Source organism: Arvicola amphibius, chromosome 6 (genome assembly GCF_903992535.2).
Source record: "Arvicola amphibius chromosome 6, mArvAmp1.2, whole genome shotgun sequence".
Classification (NCBI taxonomy): domain Eukaryota; kingdom Metazoa; phylum Chordata; class Mammalia; order Rodentia; family Cricetidae; genus Arvicola; species Arvicola amphibius.
Genome location: NC_052052.2, coordinates 134,524,536 through 134,546,758, shown reverse-complemented (window position 1 = coordinate 134,546,758; position 22,223 = coordinate 134,524,536). Strand labels below are relative to the sequence as shown.

At 42.8% G+C, this 22,223-nt stretch overlaps 1 protein-coding gene across 3 annotated transcripts in view; it reads right to left on the bottom strand.

Annotated features, from left to right (window-relative positions):
- Positions 1–22,223, bottom strand: part of Fars2 (phenylalanyl-tRNA synthetase 2, mitochondrial) — a 373,884-nt gene that overhangs the window by 100,517 nt on the left and 251,144 nt on the right. For all 3 annotated transcript variants that reach the window (XM_038333514.1, XM_038333513.1, XM_038333512.1), the window contains one exon: positions 9,466–9,617. In XM_038333514.1, the coding sequence (XP_038189442.1) occupies positions 9,466–9,617 (152 nt within the window). The remainder of the gene's footprint in view (positions 1–9,465; positions 9,618–22,223) is intronic.

The following is a 22,223-nucleotide window of genomic DNA, read 5'->3' as shown; positions in this document are numbered from 1 at the left end:
TCTTGCCTGGCTTGCATCACAGAAGCTTCCACCTGCAGTATATGGGGACAAATACAGAGAAAAACAACTGGACAATGTGTAGAGAATAAGAAATCTTGAAATACCCAGTCCTAAATGGATGTCTCCATAAAATCCCTTCCCTCAGAGAACTTTGAGGAAGAAGCAAATGAGATTGTAAGAGTCAGTGGGGAAGGGAACCACCAAGGAAACAAGACCTTTGAAACACTGCATGGCTCTGCACATATGAACTCAGAGACATTAGCAGCACACACAGGGTCTGCAAAGGTCCAAACCAGATGGGGGGGGCAGAGACACATTGTCCCATCCCTAACTAAGACACTATCTCCAACTGACATCCACTTTCAAAGAAAAATTTACTTTTCTCCAATGGAGTCTCTCTGGGTATACAAACTACACTCACAGGCAGGCCCAATGCCCAGCAGTAGATGAACTCAATGGTATTTGGGGAGATTGTTCTTTTTGTCTCATAATATTTGGAGCATTTTTTTCCTTTTGGTTTTTAATCATACTGATATTCTGCTTATATATGATGGTTTCCAATTTTGTGTTATTTTTTGTTTGTTTTGTTCTATTCTGAGTTGTTTTTTTTTGTGAGAGGGAGAGAAAGAGAGAGAGAAATTGAGAGAGAGAGAGAGAGAGAGAGAGAGAGAGGGAGGGAGAGAGGGAGGGAGGGAGGGAGGGAGAGAGGGAGAGAGAGAGCGAGAGAGAGAGGGTGAAAAGGTGTGGAGTTGGAAGGGTCAGGAGATGGAGAGGATATGGAGGAGATGAAGAAAGAAAAACCATAATGAGAAAATATCATATAAAAAACCCTACTTTCAATAAAAAGTACATTAAATTAAAAAAAGAAAAGAAAATAATATTCAGGCATGAGGGCACACATTTAGCTCTAGCGAGGCTGAAAAGGGACCTTAAGTTCCAGGCTAATTTGATCTACTTGGTGAAAGCCTGTTTCAAACAAGCAACCCAACCCATTACAATTCCTTGAAATGCTGTTTCAAAGTATTGCTATTGTAAGTCAGCATAGAAATACTGCTTTAAAACAATTGGCTAATAGTTGATGTCTTAGAAATCACTTTACCATGAACTATATTCTAGAATACCAATAGGTAATGACAAAATAGTGTCATTTCTTGAGAGTGATTGATAATCCTTGTTCCAGAAACAGTGACGGCAGCAACTACTTAGTATTCACTCAAACTGAATTCCAAATCTGAACACAGAGCCATGAGTCTGTAGGTCTCATGGCTACTAAGTCACTATGGGGTAGACACTGGGCCTGAACTGTACCTTGAGAAACAAAGGCCCAGGGCCCATGCTGTGGGCACTCCTCAGCCAAACCTTCCCAATCCCCAGTGACAGTTCCTTCCATCCCTCAGGACACTTGGCCAGGCTGCAGGTATCATCAAACAAGGCTCTGCACAGTGGTGCTGGCTGTAGGTGCTGGTTCTGTTTATCAGAGGCACCCAGTGGTTTTCTTCTATTGTATGTTCCCTTCAGGAGTAGTGTGCCACCCACATGATTACTGTGCTTCTAGAAAGAAACAGACATGGAATTCCTTATACTGTTAAAGAAGTCTGGCTCACAGAGCCAAGGCCACAGCTTGTGTCTCCTTACCATTCCCTTGTCCTGCTTTATGCTTTCCATCTTGAGACAGTGGCGGTAGCATGCAGAGTGGGTTACCAGTGAAGCAAGTCGATGCCTATTTTTATATGAGCTCTACTAGAATTATCAGACCTCAGCTGTATTTGGAAGGCACTACTCTGGCTTAGAATTTGTTTTTCCCAGAAGTTCTCTTATAAGATTTTATCACTGTCATCAGTAGGTAATCTTATTGGATACTGGTGTGCAGTAGCAACAACTGTGCAAATGCCTCTCAATCCTGAGCAGTAATACCTTTCCTGTCTTCCAGGGTGTGGTAGGATACGAATAACTACAATAAAGGTCCCACAGTGAAGCTATGTGGCCAGGGTAAGCCTCACTATGACGGCGGAGTCCCAGGACTTGGCTATCCATTGGGTCAGGGGGATAACCAGGTATTGCCTTCTATCACCTCTGGCAGCACAATCGTCTCAATGAAGGGACAAGGGAATTGTCATGGGACCACTCTGGTAGGAAGTGAGAGTAAGGTGTCTTTTAGGAAGGACTGGAACACATGAAGGCCCAGTTAGAGACAAACCTGTTTCCCACACATGCTAGTCTCTGGGGTAGCGGTGAAAATGTCATGTGGAATAACTGGGTTTATGTCTTTTGTAGGAGATTGATTTATTGCAAACGGTTCATCTTCTAAGTGGCACTAGGGAACCAGAAGTCTGATATTCACATCTTATGATGCAGTGGCAAAGCCAAGATGAAACTGGAAATAAACTGTTTACTAGTAACTTGAGAAAATGTTAAGTAATATCTACAACATCTTTTGGGAATGAAGGACTTTCTACCTGTAGAAGCAATGGAATAAATGGTGAAAAATGTTACTTGTGATGATATAAAAATATCTCAATGCCTTGAACACTGTAAGGAAAGAAAAGGCAAGCAACTACCTGAAAAATATCAGAAACAAAGATGGGAGGCATCCGTCTAGAATCTGGGCATATAATAGTTTATGATAGTGGGCAAGAGATGGTATTGTTGGTACAGCCCCAACAGAAAAGAAGTAGACAGAACACTGGAAGCTAAGACAGGCAGAGAAGGTACTGTTCAGAGAGACTGTGTTCCCAGTGCCTCCTCTGGGCTCTTGGCATCTATCTTCCCACTGAATTTTAACACCTAGAATTTCCAACTCTTCTTTCTAATTGGGAGGTAGGGAGGAAACCAGGTTGAAAACATAATCCAAAGCCTTCACTGAACAACAAACACAGTGTCTGGGGGTGATATGGGGCAAGAGTACAAAGCAGCAAGAGAGCAGGATGACAGCTGGAAAATTCTAGCAAGCGGACTGGGAACCACAGGCGACGCCAGTGCAGCGCTGGCAGGGTTCTGAGGAGGAGAGAGATGGGTAACGAGGTGGATGTGTTCATTTGTTTTGGGATACAAACCACTTAATTAAAATAATACATGAATCCCATGATGTGATCCTGCAGGTCTCGGTATACACGGTGAAATGTACTGAAAACAGTGTCAGAATGGTTGAGTGCTATCCTTTAAGAACTATGTAATTATGAGTATAACTGACTTGTTGGTTTTAAATAATGGCACGAAGCAGGAATGAAACCTAAGTAAAAGCATTATTTAAATGAGCAGAGATGAGGAATGACAGCTCCTAAGTGCCTGCCTTGAGCACATCAGCAGGTTTGCCTTCTGACCAGCAGTGCACAGCACAGGGCTGCATGGCAGGCCAGTGCGCAGTGGTCTCTAAGACGATCATATTCAGAAAGAAAACGGAGGACGGATCACTGCTTGGAAGCACGTGGTTCAAATCTCTGAGACATCTGCCCCTCTCCCCCATGGAACCTGGAATCAGCTTTGAAGGTTAGGGGGACCTTGAATTCGGGTTTTAGATTAACAGTGAGGATTTTTCATCTTGAATCTCTATATTGATCTCCTTTACTCATACAGTGCTAAGAATAGCACTATTCACGCTAGTCTCCTCAAGAATTTGATCTGTTCAATATTGCAGGTGTATACCTGAATCAGACATGGTAGAACATTATTTCAGAATTAAGCAGGTTCATGAGCAGTAGGAGTCCCAAAACTAAGATGTGGGAATCCCAAAACTAAGATGTTCTATGAAGAAATATTCACCAGTTCAATCTGGGTTAGAAAAATCTATAATTGTTCCTCTTCTATTTCCCCTCTCTTCCTTTCCTGGCGTCTTTCTCTCATCTTGGGGATGCTGTTTTTAGCTGGAGAAGTGAGCAGAGGGCAGACATAATCTCAAGAGCCATGTGTACTTCGCACTGTATTTCGCTTTGGTTCCCAAGACATGGAGGTGACAGTTCCACACAGCAGGGGCACTGGCTCCCCTACCACCTAAAGCACCAGGGAAGTATGTACATTTTAACAGGTGGGTTGTTTGGTCTCCTGTTTTGAGAAATGCTGGTCAATATATGGGCCACGAGGGAGACAGAGGTTGGCATGTATCTATAAAGTGGGGGAGCTGAATATAGGCCTGTGGAGAAAAGGAAGACAAGAGACAGCATCAAGGCACCCAGATGTGGAGGATCTCTGCCCCTTAGCTCTGCCTCAGTTTCCAAGACCACTATAGTTAAGATTCAAGTAAATCCTTAAATAAATCCCTTCTGTCCCACGACAGCCAGGCTACTACCCCGTGGAAGTACTTCTGCCAGTGAAGACCCCTTTGGAAGCCCATGACAGTGGCAGTGTTTGGGAACACCCTCCATGACAATTTAGTAAGTGAAATGATTGGTCACACAAGGGGGTACAAGCTCGAGAGCGCTAAGAAGAAGAGTGACACTAATCTTGAGTGAGTCACAGGGCCGATTTATCCCTCTAGTGTCACGGCTCCGACCGACAAGGTTCAGAAGACACCCATCACCACCATGTGGACAGCGCAGTACTGCAGTCCCAGAGAGACTCGTGTCTACGAGCAAAACCAGTGCGGGGACATCTGTATCTGCTGCAGACACGTGCAATTTTACCACTATGCGTTTCTTAAGTGCCAACCCAAATATGCAAAAGAAAAAACCCCAAAAAACAAATTGTAATTCTTTCAACAACATGTCTTAAACTCAACCAAAAGCATCCTATTTGAGGCCATTTTATTTGATAATTTATCTCTATAATTCACAATAACCTGCTGCCATATCTAAATGGAGTGTGAGCCTGGAGAAAATGGTCGGTTTTCCCAGTTTCTCTTTACTCTTTCTCATGCCCCAGGCTAAAAATATTCTGAACAATTGTGTCGCATAAAAAAACAAACTTGGCACTGTAAGTCTTAAAGCTGCATGAACTTAAAGCTCCAGAGACTAAATATGATTGCTGCCTTCTAAGGGAGTTGAAGGCATACGTAAGATGACTTATGATTTACCTTCATTACACAGGACATGCCTAGAGAGCAATAGTTCACAGGGGCCCGGACAGCAACCCTGGGAAGGGGTAGCCACGAAGGCATTTGTTGTTAGGTTAAACTTTTGAACTACAGAGTCCCTTTAGTACATTAAGTGGCCCAGAGAGGAAGCAACAGTGACCCTCTGGAAAAAGGTTCTGAATGGCCAGCTAGAACCAAATGCCATTTTCTTCTAAGCCATGCATCCATCTTTCTGCAGGGGACAGACTGTTATCTGTAATTGAGACAAAATTCCTCCATTTGTTGAACATTATGAAATTAGCTTCATATTCAGCAGATTATGTTTCCCTCAGACATCCTGAGATGTGCTCTTGTTCAAAACACAAAATGCAATTTGTTCAACGGTTATTTATCTCAGAGAGGATTCTCTGTGCTTCCTCCATGTTGACATGTGTTCTGGATGTCAGGCAGAGACAGAGTTCAGGATCCTTTGTAGCACGTTCACTTACATCTGCAGAGAACACTCACGGTGAGTACTGACAAGTTCACTCACCACCCAGCCAGGTCTAATGGGGTGAGGGGAGTGCAGGATGCTCAAGGGGCCTTCCAATGGGGGAGAATGGAGTGGGGTGTAAAATGCTCAAGGGTCCTTGGGATGGGGAGAAGGGGTGGGGTGTAGGATGCTCAAGGATCCTTATATGGGAAGGGGGTGCAGGCTGCTCAGGGGGTCTTCCATGGGAAGAGTGGGGGTACAGGATGATCAGAGAGTCTTCCATGGGAAGAGGGGAGTACAGAATGATCAGAGGGTCTTCCATGGGAAGAGAGGGGTGCAGGATGCTTGAGACCTTCCAAAGAGGAAGGGGGTGCAGGATGTTCAGGATGGACAACCTCCCAGGCCAGGGTTGCAAACTCAGAGTGGGGTCTTGAGTCAGCAAACTGTAGCACACAGGCCAAATCTGACTCCTAGGTTGGCACGGGGCACAGGCAGGCCTGGTCATGTGCATTCTGTCTACGGCAGCTTTGGCAGTGGCAGTCAGGTCGTGATGGAGAGACAAGAAGGTCCACAAAGGGAAAATGTTGAACAGTCTTGATATTAACTGGAGAAAGCATGATGACCCCTGCCCACGAGACTGTGTGAGTGTGAGCAACACAGCTAAAGAACATCTCTCCTCAGACATGCTCCTCAGTGGTATGGACTAGGTTTAACTTTGGATGTGAACTACAAACACCTGTATTCAATACACTGCTTTCTTCTCACCTATAGTACCAGGGCTGAGGTGACACGCCCCAGGGCCAGCAGTTTTGGTATTGCTCTCCGGACAGCATCACACCTTGGTACAAAAGAGCTGCTCGGGCAGCAAACATTGAGTTTCAGTCAGGCTCTCTAGTAGTCAGGAGACAAGTAGCACATACAGGTTCCAAAGGGGAAATCAAGTAGAAAGCCAATAGGACGAAGCAAAGAAACACATGTAATATCTTATCTCAAAAGACCCCAACAAGTAGCTTTGTTTTTACCCAAGAGCTGAGGTTTATAATCTAAAGTGCAAAGGAAGTGTCAGTAAATGTCCATTCTGGGATAAACAAGAGTACATCTGTTTTGGACAAGTATAGACTTTGGGCTGGAGGCAGGAATGGAAGATGGGGCTGGACCTGGCAGTGTAAGTTTGTAATCCTAGCCACTCACGAGGCCAAGATGGGAAGATCCAAGTTCAAGTCTGCCTGAACTAGAGTGAATTCAAAGCCAGTCTGGGAAACCGAGTGAGACCTCATTTTAACATAAAAAGCAAAAATATGTCAAGACACATAGCTCAGTGGTAGAGTGGCAAATGGGAAGCCTTGGGTTCTCTCTCCAGTACAGCAAAGAGTTGGTTCTTGGGAGTAGAGAGGGCAAGAAGCCTTGCTGATATGACAAGTTACCATGAAGGAGGACTTGAGTGCTCCCAGTGCCCCCCCCCCCCATTCCCTGCTCCAGGCCAACTCCCAACCTCCCCTGCTAAGCTTGTGCAAGCACTTGGTCTAAGCAATCTGATGCACTCAAATGAGTTACAAAAAGGCAAACCCACTTCTACCACACACTCATCAATCAAAACAGAGTGAATGAGGAAAGTGGTAGAAACGCTTACTAACAAGAAATACTGAGAGGAAAGACTGATGCCACTGGAGCGCATACGGTTTCTGATTAAATACTTTGCAGTGACTCGTTAAAACCAAGTGAAGCAACTTCTCTGTAATGAGGGTGATAAAGCAGACGTAGGGAAGCCAGACAGTGGTAGCACACAGCTTTAATCCCAGTACCCAGGAGGCAGAGGCAAGTGAATCTCTGAGTTTGAGGCCAATCTGGTCTACAGAGTGAGTTCTAGGACAGCCAAGGCTACACAGAGAAACCCTGTCTCAAAAGAACAACAACAACAACAACAACAGACATACCAAGATTAGCAGCTAACAAGATTAGAGGAACAGGATGCGAGCTCTCAGGACGTCACAAAGGGGGAAGCAGTGACCGAAGATGAGTATACATGTGTGGACAGGAGGAGAGACAGAAAAAATAGAGCTAGGGCCAGGGACTATCATAGTAAGGAGGCCTACTAGATGACATGGAAATAAAGAGATTTAGAAGATGAGAGAGAAAAATAATAGGAGCAGAGTCAGATGAAGGACATTCTCAGAATGAACCCATAAAGAAAGAATTTAAGAAAGCTCACCTAAAGCAAAAGCAGAGACAACTCTCATTTCTGAAAGATGCATATGGGAGGAAGGTTCCCACCGAGGGGGATCCTGATCAAGCGAGCTGGCTTTTTAGACAACCAAAGAATCCTTTAGGTCAAAAAGTGAAAACAGTCAAGTGTGACCTTAGATTTCTTCATACAACGTTAAACTCAAGAAGTCAAGAGAGTAACACTACACGTTATGTCTGACCCAAGTGACACTCATTTGGCTATACACAGACTGCCAGTTTTGAAGACACACAGGTCACAAGATACTGTTTCCACTGTTTTTTGAGCAAACATTGCCTTTGAAAATGAACTTTAGGATTTCTAAGTAATGAGGGAAATGAGTCAAGAGCTGGAAGTGAGAGTATCAAAGGCCTTCATCTAGGGAAAGAAGACTTAACAAGACAAAACAAGAGAGACTGTGTTCAGCAGGGTAGAGCGTGGATGTGCAGAGCAACAATATGGGTGTCATACAAGTGTGAAGACCAGGAAGGGGGCATGGAGGGGTGCTGGGCGAGATTCAGTGACCATCCAGTCTCCAACATCTGGGAGTCAAGAAGGTTCTTTGGTGAAAGATGAGCCAGGAAGGTGAGCACCTCTCCATCTCTCCTGCTCACACACTTACGATGCTTGCAATCACAGCTAATATAAAATATAAGTCTCAGACTTGCACCTTTTGGTGCTGCCTGATCCTATGGACACATCTCTACCTAAGAGTCATCTCTTTTCATTTGCTTCCCCCTTGCTGCCTTCAGCATCTTGTAAGTGTCACTGTCCCACCATCAGAGGATTCTAATTTGATTTCTATTTTGTTTTATGTAGCTTTTTTTTTTCTTTTAATCTTTTGAGTCAGGGTTTCACTATGTAGCCCAGGCTGTCCTTGAACTCCGCTTGCCTCAGTTTTTCAAGTGTTATGAAAATAGGCATGAATGATTATGTCTGGCTTTCAAGTCTGCTTTCTGGAATGTTCATTTCCCATTCCTAGACTGCTCAGCATACTTTTTTTCTGAGTATTTTCTATATTGCTAGAGATTGAGCCTGGGACCTCCCACATGCTACTCAAATGCTCAACCACTGAGCTACACCCTCAGTCCTTTTTTTCATTTATTTTTAAAACTTGGGACAAGATCACATTAAGGTCTCAGCCCGTCCCTGAACTCACGCTATAGCTCAAACTGACTTTGAGCTTGCAATCCTCCTGCCTCGGTCTCTGGAGCAGCTGGGATGTTACAGTCATCATGGTTATTTGCTCACCTTCAATATCTTCAAGAGCTGATCCAGTCTCCCAGCTGGCATCAGCTCGTTGATGGACTGATAATGTGTTTTCCCTCATTAGACCGCCAGTGTGTGTAGCTATTTATGTACTAAGTGCCCCGCCCACCAGACAGCAAGTTCAGGGAAGACACTGGAGCACAACAGTGGCTCTTGTGTAGCTTAGTAAATGTGCACTAAGGTTTGCATCACAGACTTCTTCCCCTGTCTCGTCAACTCTGCACCTGGACGGTGACAAGGCCAGAAACCCCTGCTCAGATAAAGGACCTTTCAAATACTGTTTCAGACACTTTCTTCACCCAGGCAGGAAAGGATAAGAGTGCATTTTAGGAAATCTTCTGAGAGGGCAGTTTTCACACACACCCTCCCTTCCAGTAAGAATTCAGGAGACAGTGTGTCTTGGCGCAATGGGTTTCAGCGAAACTCTGTTGTAAGTCTCCAGGTCCCATTTGTCACACAGAGATGGTAAGGGAGAAAATCGGAGAGCTTTTCACTTACTTTGGATGTTCAAACTTGTCTATAAGATCAACCTTTTCCACCAGGTCTCCCCCGACTGTTCGGACGATGTCATAGAAATCGTTCTCCATGTAATTCTCAGAGGGCAGCCAGAATGAAATGTCATTGAACGCAGCAGGGTACTTGCTAAGAGGCTAACAAAACGACAAGAAAAGGACACACACTTGTTAGTTCCTGAGAATGCATCCTCTCGTGGAAGGTCTCAGTCAGGCAATCAGGAAACACTTGTAAAACACTACTTCAGTGTTTGAATTACCAGAAACAAAATGAATTTAAAAGACAAATCAATGTTCAAAATTTGGAAATTCTAGTCTGAACACTATAATTCTTACCACATTCATGTATAATACTACCATATATTACATTTACTTTGCCACTAATAGTCAATTGAGTAAAAGCAATTTGAATGTATTGTGTTTCAGGTTTTTTTCATTTGAATACCCTAGAAAAAAGTTCAAACCTAATTAACATGGGATTCATTAACTTCTTGTGGTATTTTCAGGAAGTCATCTTATTAGGGAAATAAGGGCTTGTCAAAACAGATTTCAATTAGTAAACTCATTCTTTGTTATGATTTTTAATTATTAAACCAGGGCCTAGTTCGATAAGTCATCATCTAGAGATTATTTTTTAATTATGCCTTAAAAATGCGATAAACACAAAAAATAAAAAAAAATTTAAAATGTGATAAACATATTTCCTGCATTTTATTCCACTTATTCTTGGTTTAATAGTTCAGTTGTTCATCATATTAAATATTTAAAATTAGCTATGCATGCTTTGAAGATGCTGCATTTGTATTCATGCCTATATGTATGCATATCATAATTCACACACACACGCACGCACACACACACACACACACACACACAGACTTCAGTCTATAATAATGCCACAATGAGAAACACTGCAGCATGTAACTAGGAAATGTTACAGGAATATCTAAGTCTATATGTTTTCTAAATGGGTAGATGTATAAATTGACTTATGCTAAGGCTGGTATAGCTACAAACCCTTTGGTGAATCATTGATTATAAGAAATGTTAACATTTTAAATGGCATAATCTCTGAAGAACTAAAGACTCATACATGAGTGATTATTGAACTTGAAATGTCACAAAGTTGTCAAACAAATGAGTCCGTTTAGAACACACATCTCGTGCACATGTGACGAAGCTGCAGTGTGCCTGCTCTCTGCAGAATTCCCTGGATTCTGAGAAATTCCCTGGATTCTGAGAAACTCCCCGTGCTTTCTTTCCCTAGAGGGAAGTCAGGATGCTGTGGCCACAACCCAGGGACAAGGAAAGCAGGTGGCACTTCTGTGGCTATGCATGAGGCTTTCCCTCTTATTCTCCCAGGTCATCTTTTAAGAAACATTGGAATTTAGGGAGATTAGAATCTGAGACTATCAAGGACTGCTATAAAATCTTCTCTTCAATGGGTTCATCCTGAGGAACCACCCTTCCCGAGTTCTGATTGGAGGTAAGGTCACAGAGGAATAGCAGGAGGTACCCGAAGAAAGCTTCTGGCCTAGCAGCCTGTGAACAAGCCAATATAGTGATACATCAGGCAGAATGCCTCCCCCCACCCAGATACTTAAAATACACAGATTATAATAAATATAGCTTCAAAACCTATACATTTAAAAGTAAAAACCCATACAGCTAGGTGCTTTGTCATCTACGGTGAAGCTAAGAAACGTAAAAAGTCTAAAGTACAAGATTAACTAAGTGGAGCATGAAGACTGGCATTGCTAAGTTGACAGAATCTAGAATTAGCAGTGAAAATGGCCTCTGGGCATCTGTGTTCCGTAGGACTATTGCCATCCACCCTTGGCTTTGATCCTGAGCTGTATAAGATGGAGATATTTGCTGTGCACAATGCTCCCGATTGTGGATTTGATGGAGCAGCTTCTTGACGTTCCCTTCCCTCCACTCCCCTTCATGATGGGCTGTATCCCTGAAGGGTGAGCCGAGCAAACCCTTTCTCGCTGAAGTTGCTTCCGTCAGGGTATTTCATCACTGTAAGGGCAAAGAAGACCAGGACAGGGAACATTTATTTTCCTGATGGGCAGGTTTTAATGGGACACCTAGTGCTTTTGAACAGGAGTTCTTGCTTTGTAAATCATGACAATTGCAGAGCCATGATTCCCAAAATGTGGCCCTTCAGGTGCTGAACCCCCAAAATACTCTGGTGGGGGTGGTGAGTGGCTCAGTGGTAGAGTACTCATCTAGTAAGAATCAGGCCCTGGCTTTGGCTTTCAGCATTAAAACAAACAAACCAAGCCCACAAAAACCACTGGTAGTAGTTCCTGGAACTGAGTTTTAAAAGTTAAAATAATTCCTATAATAGCAACTACCTATTTGTTAGGTTCTGCACATTCATAACAATATGTTGTTCAAAAATTTGGATTAAACAGATGTCTGCTCAAGGCAGAAAATTCACACCAGCAACTTTGGATCAAATGAAGTTATTATTCAAATCTCCCTGCAAGAAGTTAGATTGATGGTTCACAGTATAGTCTATCAGGTGTTTAAGGTAAAAGAACTCCTTTAGTATATAAAGCATTTCACAAAACATAAGAGAAACTAAGCTCAAAAATTTTCGGAGATTTGAAGACAAGATCAGATAAGCACAGTACAATTCCTAAGAAAACTGACTATCAATTTATGTTGTGGCCTACATGAAGAATCCTGGCTTCACAACATTAGTAAATAAAGTTAAAGTATATGTTAATATAAAGTTTCAAGATGGCCAAAATTACAGGAGTGATTTCAAGCCAAAACTATTAATATACAAAGAAAACAACCCATGATTATTTCATAAGGAGAAAGTATTTGATAAATTCATTATTAATTCATTGTAAACAAAAACAACCAGCAAATTAGAAACAGAAGGCAACTTGCTTAACCAAAGTATGTATCTTCTAAAACCTGGCATCAGACACCAGATTTAACCATAAATTCTAGGAGCATCTCCAAAAATTAAATGTAAGAATAAGACAGTTCCTCTCACCACTGCCCTGTCACATAGCAGATCTCATCCAAGCAGTGAAGAATTCAAACAGTCTTGGGAAATGACTCAGTGACTAACTGTCCTTCAGTATACGTACGAGGACCAGAGTTTGGATCTCACAGAAATGCTGGGTGGGTGTGCTAGCCCACAATCTAGCCTCAGAATCTAGCCCGGTGGAGTCAGGGCTAGCACGCTAGTGAGAATAACCATATCGGAGAGCTCTGGATTTCATTTAGAGGCCCTGACTCGATGACTAAAATGGAGGAGTGAAGGAGGATGATTTCAGACATCAATCTCAGGCCTACACATGCAAAGACATCCATGCACACAAACACACAGAGAATAGAAAATGAAATCAAAGAGTCTAAAGAAAAAAGCTAATTAAAAGCCGTGAACTGAATTTCAAGAAGCAAAACTTTGTGACCTGGAGCTGGCCTTTTACACAGCTACTGTAAAGACTTACATACCAGTACTAAGCATTCGTGACACACACACTAGCTCATTCTTATTTTATAATGGCTGCTGCTTCTAGTGGACTCGGAACAAAATTCTGTTTTAAGGCAATTATTGTTTTGCCAATTATTGACACTTAGCAATTCTGAGACTGTTGTTCATCTTGTTTGGTGCAGAGCAGGGAGATCACAGAGTTGTGTGCTCTCCCGGCCCTAGGCCTCCTGACTACTCAGTACCTCCTGAGTTCACTTTTCGCTCCGTTCTCCAGGACAGCATATGTGGCCCATCTGTGCAGCCTCGCACTCTCTGATGAATTCCTGGTGGACTCCAGTTGAATCCACTGTGCTAGAGGGCACGTGTCCATGCCCAAATTCCCCAGTGCAGTGTGGACTCTCGAAGGAGCAACTCTCCATGCTATCTTAGCTACGTGAGCTCAGCTTAGAAGACGGTGCTGTTTCCCTCCCTGCTTTCTTCGAGACAGCAAAGCATCGGAACGCACTTTCTTACTAACTTCCATCCCAAGTCCATTTACCTTACTCCAGTTTTGCTTTTTTTTAATCAAAGGCTTATTCATCTAGGGATCAGTCCCCAGACTTCAGGAGTCAAGAGTTCAATTTCCAGATACCGGATATTAAATATGACATAAATGAATATGTGGGCAGTTTTTCTTTAAATCTCAATTAATTTGTCTCTCTCTCTCTCTCTCTCTCTCTCTCTCTCTCTCTCTCTCTCTCTCTCTCTCTCTCTCTCTATTTTTAGATAGAGTTTCATCTGTAACTAGGTATCCTCAAGCTTGAGATCCGCTGTTTGGTTCTCAGCCTCAAGTGCAGGCATGCACTAAGCCTGGTTTGATTTCTCTTATCTCCTTGTTTCACTGGCTTCCATCTGTTCTTTTTCTATGTGAAAGATTAATTCACACCTTTGAAGGCTTTCTTGCCCTTAAATAAGAACATGTCTCTCTAAAATCTCTTTACATACACTGAACAGCTTAATATGGTATTTTCGTTCTTGAGCTTGAAATATTTTCATTTTATATCACTATTTTTTACTTTTCATGGCAATAATTTTTTACATTTCAAATATATGCATTTAAATTATCTATATCTATTGTAAAATATACTTATATAAGAATAAATATAAATATATTTCTGTACTGGGGATCAAATTTCAGCTATCATGGAACTATCCTCCAGCTTTAAAAATAACTCTATTGCTAATTTCAAATTTAATTGCATTGATATTGAAAATTAGATAATTATTCCTAGTTTTGTTGAAACTTGCTCTATAATGCAGAACATGGTCAAGTCTACACATGTTTTCAGTGTGCTTGGAGACTTGACCAGCTTCATTTTGGCATGGAGTTCTACACACACACACACACACACACACACTCCTCCTCTTCATTGCGCAGTTTAAATCTGGATCCCTTTCATATTCTATGTGTTGGATTTTTCTTGACCTATCAGTTTCTAATAACAGATAATAAAATTACCCACTATTATCACTTCAAAAAGTTCTCATAGTAACCTTATCAGTCTTACTTCATTTTCGTTTAATCTATGTTGTTAGGAATGTAATAGCTCATTCCGTCTTCAGCAGTTGAGAGTACTCCTGAGTTTGCTTCCGAGCACTCACACAGGCAGCTCTTGATCACCTGCAACTCCAGCTCCAGGAATCTAACACCCTCTTCTGTCTTCACAGGCACCTGCCACTCACTTGTACATAGCCACATAGAGACATGTGCATATGAATAATTAAAAATAAAAATAAAAATCTTTAAAATTAACTTGAGTTAAATAACTTGCTTCAGGTGTGTTTCTTAAAAAGATAAAACACAGGTGCTAGAAAGGGGTTGTGGGAAAAAAATGAAGATTTTTTTTCTCTTATTTAAGACAGTCGCTGGTGGTGCACACCTTTAACCCCAGCACTCGGGAGGCAGAGGCAGGCGGATCTCTGTGAGTTTAATGTCAGCCTGGTCTACAAGAGGTAGTTCCAAGACAGGCTCCAAAACTGCAGAGAAACCCTGTCTTGAAAAATCACAAGAAAAAAAAAGAAGAAGAACCGAGTCGAGGCACTAACTATATTTTAGAATGACTATATAAAAATTTGTGAATTCTTTAAGAATTTTATACATGTGCAATGTATTTTGATCATATTCATGCTCTACTCCTCCCATACCCACCCCTATCCTCTCAACTTTGTGCCCCTCCCCCCAGGGAGATCTGCCCATAGGTACATGGCCGCCAGAGTATGGACAACCTACTATGGACCAAGCCCTTAAAGGAAACTGACTCTCCCTCGCCTAGAATAGCTCTTCAGTTTGGGGTGGGGACTCATGAGCTCCTCTGCCCCCATGTCAGAACAGTGACTGGCTTGGCCGTGTTTAGGAAGCAGCCGTCGTGAGTTCACGAGTACAGAAAGCCTGTCATGTTCAGAAGACATTTTCTCTGCAGTCTTCCCTGTCCTCTGCTCTTACAGTTCTGACATGCTCCCTGAGTTTGGGGATGGGGGAAAGGGGCTCATGCAGATATCCCATTTGTGGCTGAGAATTTCTCAAGTACTCTCTGCTCTTTGACTAGTTGAGAGTTTTGGTGTTAACCACCAACCATAGAATAAACACATGATGAGGTCTGAGACCCACACTACTCTCTGTTTGGACCAACAGATACGAATGTCCAGGGCAGTTTGAGACTATGTCCATGTTTACTTTTGCAGAAATACATTTCACAGCTTCTTCGGTTCCAGAGGGAAAATGATTAGAATAGTTTTTAAATTAATCAAACCAGAAAAAGGTGGATAAGAGGAAAAATATGAGGGCCCACACTGATCACAGCCTTGTTCTAGAGTATTGTTAAGTAGCAATGGCGGAACACTATCCTCACCGAGGTCTGGCTGTGTGTGTGGTGCCAGGATCACTCTCACGGCTGCATGCACATCAGACAAGTTGTATAGCACAGGACCTTGGAGGAGACAGGCAGTTGGTCCTGGAGTGAGATAGAGTGGGAAGAACAGATTTGTCCCCTCAGCAGAATGACAGTGACAGTGTTTGGGAACAAAAATAATAGTTTGTTAACAGAGAAGACAAGTGGCCATAGGTGAACAACTGGACTACATGGTGGTCCCTCAGTGTGAGGGATTTCTTAACCCCTGTCCTACAGTTCGCTCATGGGATTAGGGCTGGGAGAAAGAATATGAAGAGGACACCCCTGCTGCCTCTGCTGATTGAGGAAGTTCCCTGCTCCCAAGGAAGTGCTTCCTTGGCATTTTGTTCATTCCGTGAAGCTAACCTGTAAGCAACGTAAAACCCTCAGCCTCTCGAGGTATCAACGCCCGTCTCACCTGTCCCTTCTGTGACGAAGACGGGGTTTGTTTGGCTCACAGTCTGAGTCTCACTATGGGGTGCTTGGCCCCACTGCCTTTGGGCCTGTGTGAGACAGTATGACACCAAGTAGGAGAAAGTACAGAAGTAAGTGGCCTACCTCAAGGCAGTCGGGGAACAAAGAGAGAAACAGGAAAGGCTGGAATTCCATGATGTCTTCCAAGGATACTTTCCCAATGACCTATCTTCCTCCTACTGGATCCGGCTCCTAAAAATCAGAGTCCAGTAGATCAAAGGCGGGGACCACATCAGTGACACCTGGGCCTTTGGGCTGTTACCATATAGCACCTGAATTTCTTCTTTGCTCTCTTTGATGAATATCCTTGAATAGTTTTTTTTTTTAATGGAAAATAAAAGTCTGTGGAGGCAAACCATGCCAGCATTTCTACATCTTAGGCCCTCACACTTAGGTAATCTGGCAGAGCACAAAACTGTGGGCTTATGGTTGTTTCACCTCAGCACTTTGAAAGTATTTTCCTGGTACCTATTAGTAATGATGACAAGTCGGCTGTCAGTTAGTGCTATTCCCTCACAGGTAATGCGTCTCTTCTTCCTGACAGTTTGGAAGGCTGCGTCTTTATCCCTAAGGCTCTGCAGTCTGGTTCTGATGAGGTCGAGTATGCATTTATCTTTATTTATTCTGCTCAGTTTGTAGAGGGGGCTCTCAATCAGAGAGCTTGGGTCTTGTTCTAATTCTGAAAAATTCCAGCCACTACTGCTCAGCCATTCCTTCCTCTGTTTTCTGGGACAGCATCAGGACTTTGTGTGGGGCTCCTGAGTTTCTCTTGCGCTTCTGTTAAGTGATCGTCTGTGGATTATATCTGTGTGTCTGCACTGTGGGTGGCTTCTTCAGCCACAGCTGCTTATCTATGTCCTCCTTAACTGAGACTCATGGCACCTGTGTCCTTTCTCCCTTTGTGTCAATGAATCTATGACTTGCTTTTGAGATTCCAATTTTTTCCTTCTCTCTATATTCATTCTTCATTTCTGCATGGTTTTGCCCCCTATTAACACTTTCCTGATGGTTTATTTGTTTTATAATTATTATTTCTCCATCATCCCTTCCTTTCAAAATATGAGGCATCTGTTATAAATACTGCTTTTGACTTGACCTCAATTATAACCTGGCTGTTGATGTACAAGGCTGACAGGGCAATGTAGGGTGCCTTGAGAAATGTGTGGCATGTGTAGGCAGGCCCTTCCTGAGAGACAGCTCCTAATGTCCTGCCTGTTGTTCCTCCGCTTGCAACTCTGGGCTCTCCACGGACATAACCATGGTAGTCTGGGTCTCGCCAAATGGTCCCTGTGGATGCAGCTGCGCCCACGCACGTCATCCCTGGCACAACAACCTTTTGTCTGTTCAACTCGGCTACTGGAATCAAGGCTCCAGGTAAGCTAGAGGCCACAGGTGACAGTAGTGCTGGGCTTCCCTCCTGTTCAAGCAGAGCACAATGCCGGAAAAGCAAGCCCCACTCAGTTTGTCCAGTCCTGGGGTGCCATTACAGCTAAGCCACCGCCCCTCTGTGATAGCTCTGGAGCCCCAGTGTGCTTAGCCCCATACTCTTCTGGGTTTAGTTTGTCATGCCCACAGCAATATGTGTTTTTTAAGTGGGGTTGGGGGACAAGGATTTGACTTTTTAATTTTTTTCTTTTTAGACTTTTAAGCAGGTCTGTGTCTGGAGCAGGCAGAGGGGCCGTCTATGATGCAGCATCAATTAGACTATCCCTTTAGGAAATAGCCCTCACGCTCTGCAGTAAGAGGGCACAGAGCTCTGAGAACATGATGCGAGATCTAAGTCCTGCTTCCATAAAGAACTTATTTTCATAAATGCAGACTTTTATAAAGTACTTCTAAGACTGAAAAGCCCAGTGATTTTGACAGCTTGGAATAATAACTAAGTCAATGTGTGTGCTGGCTGGTTTGTCAACTTGACATGAATCTAGACTTACATGAGAAAAGGGAATCTTTTTCTGGGAAAATGTCTCCATAAGATCAGTCTGTAGGCAAATCTGTGGGGCAATATCTTGACAAATGGTAAATGTGGGAGGGCCCAGCCCACTGTGGGCAGTGCCATCCTGGACAGGTGGTCCTGGGTTGTATAAGAAAGCAGACTAAGCAAGCCAGCCAGTAAGCAGCTCTCCTTCATGGCTTCTGCTTCAGTCCTGCCTCCGGGTTCCTGTTCTGCTTGAATTCCTGACCCAACCTCCCCCAGAAATGGATTGGTTATTTGGAAACATAAATAAACCCTTTCTTCTTCAAGTTGCTTTTGGTCAAGGTATTTTTTCACAGCAATAGAAACCCCAAGTCAATGTGCAATAGTCACAATTGAAGCATATATTTCAAATATAAACATCTGGGATGACTACACTAATGGAGTAAAAAACAAAACTTCTACTTTACTAACAAATTGCCTTTACATGGACACATGTATCTGCATTGTGAAGGATATAAATGATGACAGGATGTATACATCAATGCATCATTATTGCCTTACAGTTAGTTATCATATATGCTTAACTTTAAAGTTCTCCTTTTAGGTGCAAGAGAGATGCTCTGTGGGTAAGAGTACTTGATATTTAGACAACAGAACCTGAGTTTGAATCTCCAGCACCTACACACAAAACATCTATATTACCTGGGATGAAATCCTGGGCTGTATAAAAATAAAGGGAGGTGAGCCAAGGCATTCATCATTCCCGGCTCCCTGACTGCAAGTGATCAGCTGCCTCAAGCTCCAGGCACCAGAATTTACCTGCCGGGTTGGGCTTTACTTGCAAATTGTAAATAAATAAATAAATAAATAAATAAATAAATAAACCCTGCCTTCCTTAAGCTGCTTCTGTCTGGATGTCCTATCACAACAGGAGTAACTATGACACACCCATTCACCAACAGGAGTAACTATGACACACCCATTCACCAACAGGAGTAACTATGACACACCTATTCACCAACAGGAGGAGTAACAACAACACACCCATTGACCATGCTTGGTTTGCTGTGGTCCTTTTTGAGAGAGTGGATAGCTCTAGCTTGTCTTTCTCTGTATCTAGGTAAATGAAAAGCATCCAAGTCTCCGAGTAGCTGGCTGGATCCTTTCCTGCCAAATCAAGACCATTCAACGGTGGTACAGATAACATGAGTAATATCACTCATGAACACAATGCAGTAGCTCTTTGACTAAAATGTTGCTCTGGGCAGCTCAATGGACATAAAACATTATAGACATGCATGGGCAGTTAAGAATTTTAAGTCTGCCAAAGAGAATGGGATGAAAGGTCTAAAGGTGAAATTCTGTTTATCGCTGCTCATCTGTCCTGGCTGGCACTTGCTTCAGGCACCTCTGTCTCTCCATCTAGAATACAAAGGCTTCCAGACTCTTCTGAGGTTACAACCCTCAAAGGTTCTCCTGTTTTCATTCTATAATAAAATCAGAATCTCTGGCTTCTATGAATATGTCATAAATACTCTCAAGGAAGATCACCCTGTAAGGTCAGCTGGTAGCACGGCCCGGCAAGGCATCCTTTATTCTAGTGGTTTGTTTCCACATGGAAACCACCCTCTTATCTTACACCCCTCTCTTCGCTGGTCCAGAGACAGGATGACAGAGCCCCGCCCTCCACTATACACTTCTGCCTGCTGCAGTCAATTATCATTAAGTCCACCTTCAAATTTTCTTCCATTTAGGCTGAGTTGTGATGTTTGCTTTGGAGTTTGGGGATAGGAATTAACTTTGACCAGCAGTCCAACAGAAAAGGGTCTTGTTCCCACAAGTTCTCCAGAGTTCCACAGCCGTCAAGATGACCTTCAGTTAGCTTTTGACACTGCTGAAGTTGACCCCTAGAGTTCTAATGTGATTATATTCTTACCTGCCCTGAACACCCCTGGGGTGCTGTGTGCCAAGCAGGTACTTTATGTGCACTGGCTCATTAATGCACGGTGCAGTCCTCTAAGACAGCCAATACAGCTATTCCCACCATGCTCCTGTGGGGCCCAAATAACACAGACTTGACTACTTCACCTAAAATCAAACAGTCGGGAAGTGGCAGATCCAAGATCAAATGCACATCTACCAGAGCTAGGCTGTATTGTGAGTGCCTAGGTTGTAAGGCCTCTCATTTAAAACTGAGGGCCCTGTCATGGTTGTGGCTGCTGAAAACCAAAATACCACAGCCTGATGGCCTAAACAGCAAACAGCTTTCAGAGCTCTGGAAGCATGGTGAGAGGCTGGAAGGCCACCTCCTCCTCCCTCAATGCCCCCCACCACCTTGTGTGTGTGTGTGTGTGTGTGTGTGTGTGTAAGAGAGAGAGAGACAGAGACAGAGACAGAGAGACATCAACGCTACCATGCTCCACCATTGTTTTGAGACAGTCTTTTACTGAACCTAGAGCTATGCTGGTTCATTACACCCAAGTGATCCTCCCATCTTTCCACCCCCACCCCACCCCACCCCAGCAGTGTGTTGGTAGAGTCAGGATTTTACATGGGTATGGGATCCTAAATGAGGTTCTCATGTTTGTGAGTGAGATCTCTTACTCAGTGAACCATGTCTGAAGGCTTCCTACTCCTATTTCGGAGGGCGCTTCCACCATGCTCTAACCACCTCCCTAGGACCTCTATTTCCAGAAATGACATAGGAAGTTAGGATTTTAACATATGGATGCAGTAAAAGACACAGACATCCAGTCTACTATAGGCTCACAGGAAATGGCTCAGGTCCCGCTACTGTTTCCAGAACTCTATTCAGCCTAATTAACAGTTATGTAAATAAGACCAAATCTAACATTTATCCCTGTGGTGTCTTCCCTGACATTTCCTTTTCAAATGATTCATGTACCTCTTAGACTAATTATCCTGATACACAAGTACTTCCAGTCTGTTTACTGTCCGTGAGATTGTGTTCTTATCTAAAGTTACTTAAAAATCACTTTTAGTCACAAAAATAGCATGTGCTATCAATTATTTGCTTTTACATTCAAATGTTTGACAGTCCTGATTTTAATTTCGTCTAGTCATTTGGCAACAAAAACTGCTTATTAAATTTGGCTAGCAGGTTTGGTATATTATTTTTTTTTTGGTTTGGTATATTATTAATGTAGTTTTTTAACTTATGACTCTGTTGCCTGGATCTTTAAACATTTTCTTGCTTTATTGCAATATTTTGTTTTTAGTTTTCCTTAATCTCCTTGAGCTCCCAGCACACACTGCGGTGAGAGGCAGGCACAGTTCCTACTCAGGCAACTTTGCTTCTGTTTCTTCACCAGGAAACTGCATGAGGCTCACTGAGTTCTCAACATTCTTTCCAACGTAGGGAGGAAGCTTCTGTATTTATTGTTACCTTGTCAAATAATATCAGTCCTTTCTGGAGATCACAGAAAATAAAGTGTTTCCATTATGAAGTCATGTGGAACAAACACTATGAATTCAATTAACTGCCAGAACATAACATGGTCCCCAATTCTCGAATGAATACGAAGGAGAGACAGAATTTCAAATCTTCCTGAGCCCGTTCACATTTACTTTAAACACTGGAAGGCTTTATTTAGAGAAAATCATAAACCAGCACCACTGGAAAGTGAAGATAGGGTGTGCCCCTTTGTTAAATGGTGTAGACGGGTAGCCAAGGTACCTCAGCACATTGTGCCTTAGTCTCTGTGGGTCTTGGGGATCCAATACAAACTTCAAGTCCCCTGCTTGAATGCGATGCTCTTTAACTTAAGGGAAAGCAAAAAATAAAAGAGAAAAAGAAGGTGTAGACAACATTGTTCAAATATCACATAAATTTTTTGCTGAAAAAGTAACTGTAGAAGAATAGGGGCACAGCAGAGAGCTCTCATTTGCTGCTTCAAAGCATCCAGCGGAATATCTCACATAAGTAAAAATGCCAAATT